The sequence below is a fragment of the Sapajus apella genome, unplaced genomic scaffold (genome assembly GCF_009761245.1).
Source record: "Sapajus apella isolate SASKATOON/1434 unplaced genomic scaffold, GSC_monkey_1.0 scaffold68, whole genome shotgun sequence".
Taxonomy (NCBI): domain Eukaryota; kingdom Metazoa; phylum Chordata; class Mammalia; order Primates; family Cebidae; genus Sapajus; species Sapajus apella.
This window is the reverse complement of record NW_022437008.1, coordinates 3,968,409-3,976,175: the sequence shown is the minus strand read 5'-3', so window position 1 is coordinate 3,976,175 and position 7,767 is coordinate 3,968,409. Positions and strand designations below refer to the sequence as shown.

General features: G+C 46.0%; 1 protein-coding gene across 1 annotated transcript in view; it reads right to left on the bottom strand.

Annotated features, from left to right (window-relative positions):
• Positions 1–431: 431 nt before the first annotated feature.
• The window catches only part of WDR87 (WD repeat domain 87), a 12,945-nt gene continuing 5,609 nt past the window's right edge, over positions 432–7,767 (bottom strand). The window contains exons 4-5 of the mRNA XM_032248967.1: positions 6,862–7,133; positions 432–6,186 (exon numbers count right to left, since the gene is read on the bottom strand). Coding sequence (XP_032104858.1) covers positions 926–6,186; positions 6,862–7,133 — 5,533 coding nt within the window. The 3' untranslated portion in view covers positions 432–925. The remainder of the gene's footprint in view (positions 6,187–6,861; positions 7,134–7,767) is intronic.

The window sequence follows — 7,767 nt, the reverse complement described above, 5'->3', positions numbered from 1 at the left end:
GATTATTCCTTTACTCTGAGAGACTCTTCAATACCCAGCATTTCTGCTATCTGGGACTCAAATCATCAGCATGCAGAACTACAATCAGAAAAATAGAGTCAGCCCCACTGTAAGCCCCCAAATACTCAGGGATAAAATATTGCATCTTCTGATTCTAAAGCCCATTCTCTTTGCATGATATCAATACTTCTCATATTCATGCCAAATATACATTAGTTTTTGTGCCTGGTACTTTCCTTCTTAGAGTTCTTGGAGGGGATGGTGGGAAGGTATGAAGAGGACAAGGACAGACTCCTCTGCCTCAACACATCCACATGGTGAGCACCACTGTCTTTTGGGATGCTTCCCCCATCACAGGAGTATGTAAGTAAATGGTTTCCCTGGCTACCTTCCTGGGGAACCAGTCTGGGGGGAAAGAACGCATCAAAGTGCTTGTTGCAAACAAGAACCTCCTCTTTATTCCCCATATAGAAGCTGTGTTTCCAGAGCTGGGAAAGGGCTTTGACCTGGCCCTACCTCTGTGTGGGCCCAGAGATGAAGGTCTAGGTCTGGGCATAGTGGCTCACTCCTGTAATCCCAGCACTTTGGGAGGCTGAGGCAGGCAGATCACCTGAGGTTGGGAGTTCGAGACCAGCCTGACCAACATGGAGAAACCCCATCTCTAAGAAAAATACAAAATTAGCTGGGCGTCGAGGCGCATGCTTCTAATCCCAGCTACTCAGGCTAAGGCAGGAGAATCACTTGAACCCGAGAGGTGGAGGCTGTAGTGAGCTGAGACTGCGACATTGCACTCCAGCCTGAGGAACAAGAGCAAAACTCCATCTAAAAGGAAAAAAAAAAGAGAGAGATATGAAGGTCTAGATTCTGGTGACCAGGACTTTCTCCAGTTGGTAATGAAAGGTCCCTACCTCCAGTCAGTTCCAAATTAGGGAGTCGGAGCAGCAATGTGTGTCAATGCCTTGGTGAGGTGAATATCAGCTTGGGGCAGGCTCTTCCAAGCAAGTTCTAAGATCCCATACTGGGCAATGCCCACGGGAAGGATGGTGTGCACATTGTTCTGCCCAGGGACGGGTACCACACCCTGGAACTCCTGAGGGCCTCTAGCAGTATGAGAGCTGCCACAAAAGAGGCAGCAGAGCAGCCGTTCCCCGGGAACTAGCTCTGTGGCTTTTAGGGCCTCTTTGTAGATGATCTCTTGGGGTTGAAGTTCCTCTCCCTGCAGTAACTCTAGTAGAAGCCTCTGGATTCGGGGGGACTTAAGTTGGTACAGCTCCATGAGCTGGTTGAACTGTTCCATCCAAGCAGCGCTGTCTTTTCCATATCGCTGCTGCAGCATCCGCAAAACATGGTACAGTGCCACGAATGTCTCCCACAAAGGCAACTTTTCCTTTTTTTTAGCAATGGGCTGTGTCTTCTTCTCCAACTTGGGCAATTTGGGAAACCTGCGTTTATCCTTAAAATCCCAGAAGTCCTTTTGAAACATCAGTGCCAGGGTTTGCTTTTCCACAGAGGCATGGACACTTGGAAAAATGTCTCCTGCGGCAGGATGAAAGTATTGCATTGCCATCTCCTTGTGGGCAATGGATATCTGCTGTGCCCTCTCACTTCTGTAAGGCTCTCCTAGAAGATGCCAATTTTTAGCCCTTGGGTCTGGAATCCTCTTGGTAGCTAATGGGGATTTTCGTGTGGGAACAGCCAGAGGTTCTAGCCAGCTCTCCTTTTCCTTTGCTTGTATAGGAGGAATCACTTTCGGGTATTTTGGACTCACGGACTCCCTACTTGGTTTTGAGATCCTTGTGCCTTGTGACTCCACGGCCTGCCTGTGACGGTACACAATGGCTTCAAGTTTGGCCAGATGCAGCCATTCTAAATTTCCCTTTGAGGTGAGGTCTTTGAGGAGCTGGCACAGTCTGTGGAAACTGTCCTTGGAAAGCTCTTCTCCTGCTTCCATTCGTTCTAGGACATGGCAGATCCACTCTACATCCGAGAGACTTACATCTGCATGCTGTTCCTTAGCTGGGATTTGGGAGAGAGGTAACTGCACCTCAGTCTGTCCCAGCAGAGACAGATGCTGCAAAAGCCACTTCCACTGGGGACCTAGTGGTTTGCACTGGAGTTCCTGAGCATCCACGGTCTTCCTTAATATGTGGGACATAAATGGGATTTTTAAGTCCTGTTCTTGGGACTCCAAAACTGTACCCAAAACAGGGGGAGGTATAGGCTCATATTTTCCCAACACTTCTCTTTCTTTATCCATTGTCCCTGAGAATTTCCTGGGTATTTCAACTACTGTGGCCTTTTTATCTTCCCAGGATATTTGTTTCTCTGGCACTGGCACTGGTGTTTTCTCTTTCATCTCCAGAGCTATTGACACCAGTTTCTTCAAAGGGGTTTTTAGAACTCTTAGTCTCATAGCCCCGCCTTTGACATGAGAAACTCCTTTTCCAATGGAAGGGACTTTTTCCCTTCCTCTTAGGCTCTTTCTTCTTTGTTCTTGTAACTTAAATAGTTTTTCTCTTTTTAAGATCTCTTTTTCCTCGTCTACCTCTTCTTCCAGTGAGCTGCTCTCCTCGTCCTCTTCCTTGTCACTCAAACTTTCTAACTCTTCCTCACTCATAATTTCTTCTTTCTCCTCAAACACTTCTTCCTTCTCCTGAACCTCCTCCTCCTTCTTTTCCTTTTTCTTCTCCTCCTCCTCTTCCTCCACCTCCCCTTCCTCATCTTCCTTTTCTTCTTCCTCCTCTTCGTCGCTTTCATCCTCCTCCTCCTCAGAAGACAAACTCTCTTGCTTCTGTAGTTCATCTAACAGGCTTTCCATTTCTTCATAAAAATGCTCTTCACTTTCCACCTCATCCACTTGACTGGGAAACTTTTCCTTTGGTTCATCAACTTCCTTGGCCTCTTTCTTCTTTCTCCACATTCGTTTAAGGAATGGGATTACCTCTTCTTCTGTTTCTTCTTCCACTTCATCATCCAGTATGACTTCTGAATGTGCTCTGGCCAATCTGCTCTCTTCTTCAGTTATTTTTTCTTCTTTCTTTGTTATTCTTCTCATTTCCTTGGCCAGTTTTCTCTGCTTCCGAGTCAGTTGTTTTTCATCTTTAGTCAGTTCTGATTGTTTCTCAGAAAAATCCCACTCTTTGATATCCAGTTTACTCTGTTCTTTATTCAATCTCCTCTCCTTAGCAAAGAATGATCTCTTTATCTTTGTCACCTTTATTTCTTCATCGGTTAGTTTCCTTTCATCCATGATTAGTATTTGAAGTGCCTTTAAGATTTTGTTCAGTTTTGCTGGTTCCTTGGAAAGGCTCTCCTTTTTTTCAATCAACATCCTTGCATCCTTGGATAACTTCCTTTGCTCCTGGGCATATATTCTCTGTCCTCTAGTAAATTCCAGTTTTCCTTTGGCAATTTCCCTTTTCTCTATGGCCAGTATCCTGTCTTCATGTAGCAGTATCTTCTCCTCTAGTGACAATTTCCTCTCAACTAGTTCTTGTTCAACTTTAGTCATTTTCCTTAGTCTTGAAGTTTCAGGAGTCTCTTCCTCAGACAGAATTTCCTTTCTCTCCACTAGTCCCATCTTCTCTTCAGCCAGTCTTTTCATTTCCAGGTTCAATGCCTTTTCTTCCTTAGCAATATCCAACTCTCCTCTGAGCCGTTTCTTTCCTTGGACCATTGCCTTCTCCAGAGCTGATTTCATTTTCTCGTGAGCCAATTTCTCCTGTTTCTCGGCCAGACTCTCCTCTACTTGGACCAATTTTTTCTCTCTTTCGGCCAGTTTCTCCTTCTTCTTGATCACTGTCTCCTTTTCCTGTGTCAGCTTCTCCTCTATCTGAGCCAGTGTCTTCTTGAAAATTTTCAATTTGTTGTTTACTTGGGCTAATTGCTTTCTGTTGTGGGTGAGTCTTTCTTGGCCATAGAGTAGACACTCTTCCCTCTGAGCCAATTTTTCCTTCTCCTGAGCCAGATTCTCCTTTTCCTGAGCTAGATTCTTCTTCTTCTGGTACACTATCGCCTTGTTCTTTGTGAGTTCTTCCATGCTGTCAGTCCATCTTTCCCTTTTCTGGGCCAGTTTCACCTTCTTTTCAATCAATTGCTCCCTTTGCCAGGCCAGTCTTTCCTCTCCCTCGGGCATTTTTTCCTTGTCCTGGGCCAGTTTCTCCTCTTCCTGGGCCAGTTTTCTCTCTTCTTCAGACAGTTCCTCCCTTTCCCAGGCCAACGTCTCCTCTTCCTCAGCCAGTATCTTCTTTTCTTCAGTCAGTGTCTCCTCTTCCTGATTCAGTTTCTCTTCTTTCCTAGACAGTTCTTCCATGTCCCATGCCAGTTCCTCCAGTTTCTGGGCCAGCTCCTTTTCTTGCCAGTCCAGATTTTCCTGCCTCTGGGCCACTTCTTCCACTTTCTGAACCAATATGCTTTTTACCTCAGCCAGTTTCCCTCTTTTCTTTGCTAGTTTCTCTTCTTCTTTAGCTACTTTCTCGCATTGCTTGGCCAGTTTCTTCCTTTGCCGGGCCAAGTTCTCTGCTTCCTGGCTTAGCTTCTCCCCTCTATGGGCCAGTGTTACCTCTTTCTGGGCAAACTTACCCTCTGCCTGGGCCACTTTCCCATCCTCCTGGGTTTTTTTGAAATACTCCTGGGCCAGTTTTCTCTCTTCCTGGGCCAATTGTCTCTCTTGTTGTGCAAGTTTCTCTTCTTCTTGTGCTAATTTCCTCTCTTCTTGGGCTCGTTTTTTTTCAGCTCGGGCTTGTTTCCTGTGAATTCTGGCCTGTTTGTGTTCTTCTTGGATCTGTCTCTGCTCTTCTGTGACCTGCTCTTCTTTTTCTTCCCTCTCCCGAGACACATCTTCCTGCAAAGTCACTACTTCCTCATCCTTGTACAGTTGCTCCTTGGACTTAGATGACAACATATTTTCCCAGACTTGTTTCCATTCCTCCCATTTCAGCTTTCTCTCATCCTCCTGAAGCATTTCCTCCTCCGGGGATAGCTTCTCTCCAGCCTGGTGTAGTTTCTCCTCTTCCTGAAGAAGCCTATTCTCCCAGTCTTTCTTCCATGCCTTCCAGGATTTCCTTGTCTTACCGTGGACCTGTTTCCACTCATCCCAGGACTTTTTCCAGTCCTGCCAAGATGGTGTCCTCTCAATCATAACTGGTCTTTCTTCTTGTTCGACCACTTCCTCCTCAAGGGTGGCCATTTCCTCCGCTTCCTCACTCATATCCCTCTCTTCTTTAGTCATTTCCATCTTTATTTTTCCCGCTTTTCTTTCCCGCTGGACAGCTTTCCTCTCTTGCTTCTTCTCTCCTTTCCTTGGTATTTGTTTTCCCTTGGTTACGTCACCTGGTTCTAAAAAAATAACTTTCTTTTTCTTGCCTTTTTTCAAAATCACTTGGGTTTCCTCCAAGCCCAGCATGTCTCTCGCTGTCTTTTGTGCTTGTTCTTCTTCCCTTGGTATCACTTCCTTATGTCTGATCACTTCTTGCATCACATCTTGTGTTATGTCCTCTCTAATTGCTCCTTCATAGGTAAAACTTGGTTTTTCTTCTGGCGGGACTGCATCCCAATCAACATCCTCAAGCAGAACCTTACTTTCTTTCTTCAACAGGGGGCAGATCTCCTGAAAGAGTTCCCAGCTGGGGTGCCTATCTATCAGCGTCTCCTGAGCAAATTTCACTAGCTCAGTGTTTAGATTTTCTGACATTTCTGTTTGGGAACCAGATATCCTCAGGGTCATAAGACGACATAGATCATCTCGCCATGTTGAGCCACCTCCAGTGGTAGACCTGCGGCCAGAGACTCCAGAGGCTCCCCGCCCTTGAAGTTTAAACTTTTTAATAACTGGGTGTTCTATTACAGGAGGTTCCCCAGCTATAACTTGGGCTTCTTCCTTCTTCTTGTGCTTCTTTTTGGGTTTCTGAGATGTTGCTTTCTTGTCTCTTTTGTCACGTATTTTCCTCAGCCTCTTCAGGGTCAGTGCAATGCGATCCTGTGAGATATCTTTCTCTTGAGAGTCAACATCTTTTAAGAGCTTTATTACACTGGTGGTTGAAGACCATTTGGAATGGATGGATGCTTCCTCCATCTCAGTTGGTGCAGCCTCAGTCTCACTTTCATCCTCTGAGAGACCCAGCTCTATGCCCATATGTTTAGAGCCTCTCTCTTTCATCTTCTTGAGACCCCGCAACAATTTCCGGCCTGCAGGAAAAATCGAGAGATGGAGGTAAGCAAACCCTGGGGAGCAAAATGAAACACTTCCCAATATCAGATGTGAGCTAAGAAGAACTGCCATAAAAAAAAGTACCAACAGAGAAGGCTGAGGACTTAAAAAAAAAAAAAAAAAAAAGCATTCTCTTTGCTTTATTCCTATCCTCCAACTCCTGCCAAATCCTAGAGAGCTGGGCCTTAGAGTCTTCCTGAGTTTGAGTGGATCCTTCTTAAGAGAGTGTCTATAATGAGATCTTTCCACTTAGCTCTGTTCCCACCTTGTATCTTTTTTTTTTGGGGGGACAGAGTTTTGCTCTGTTGCTCAGGCTGAAGTACAGTGGTGCAATCTCAGCTCACTGCAACCTCCACCTCCTGGGTTCAAGTGATTCTCCCACCTCAGCCTCCCGAGTAGCAGGGATTACAGGCACACCATCATGCCTGGATAATTTTTGTGTTTTTAGTAGACAGGGTTTCACTATGTTGGTCAGGCTGGTCTTGAGCTCCTGACCTCAAGTAATCTCCCCGCCTCAGCCTCCCAAAGTACTGGGATTACAGCCATGAGCCATCGTGTCCAGCAAGCCCACCTGACATCTCTTGATCCACTTTAACCCTAACTGCCCTGCCTCTTGGGGACCCTGAGGCATGGACCAGATTACCCTTACATACTATGCTTTTTGCCCCCTGCTCGGCCTCGTCGTTGGCCTTTGCTGGGCTTGATGGCTACTTCAGGTTCTTCAGAACTTGTTGGGGCTTTCATGGAAAAGGATTTAAGCTCAGAAAGCTTTGAGACATCTAAAGAAAAAGCCGGCTTTTCATCGCTACTTGACAAGGTCAGATTTTCATTCAATCTCTGCTCCACTTGAGTGTAAAGGATTTGGAGATCTGTGGCCCGCATCCCCAGCAGATGGTCCAAGGGTTCCTCCCCGATCATCTCCTGCCTATGAAAGCCAAAGGAGAAGAAGGATTATGCTGAGTCAGGAACGAAAGGGAGAATGGGAAGAAAAGAATGGCTGTGGAACAGGCAGGAGGCTTGACAAAGTGGCCAAGAGAGATGGCATATGTAGAGGAAAATAATGGCTGAGAAGAAAGAAAGCATCTAGGAAGCCAAGATGGCAATGAATTGAATGATCTGTATTGGAGGCTGTAGGCATAGGAAAAAAGGATGAAAATGGAACTTGAAGAGGTAGGGGACACATGGGAAAAGCAATGGAGAAAGGAGGTAGGTACTGTGGCCCAGTGTTACTGTGTTCCTCCATGCATTATGGAGGAGGCTCACACCTGTACTCCTAGCACTTCAGGAGGCCAAGGTGGCAGGAGATTGCTTGAGCCCAGGAGTTCGAGACCAACCTGGGCAATATAGTGAGGACTCTATCTCTACAAAATGTTACCCCATGTGGTGTTGCATGCTTGTAGCCCCAGTTACTCAAGAGGCTGAGGCAGGAGGATTGCTTGAGCCTAGGAAGCAGAGGTTTCAGTGAGCCAAGATCATACCACCACATTCCAGCCTGAGCAACAGAGTGAGACCCTGCCTCAAAAAAAAAAAAAGAAAAAAAAAAAAAAAAAGGAGGAGGA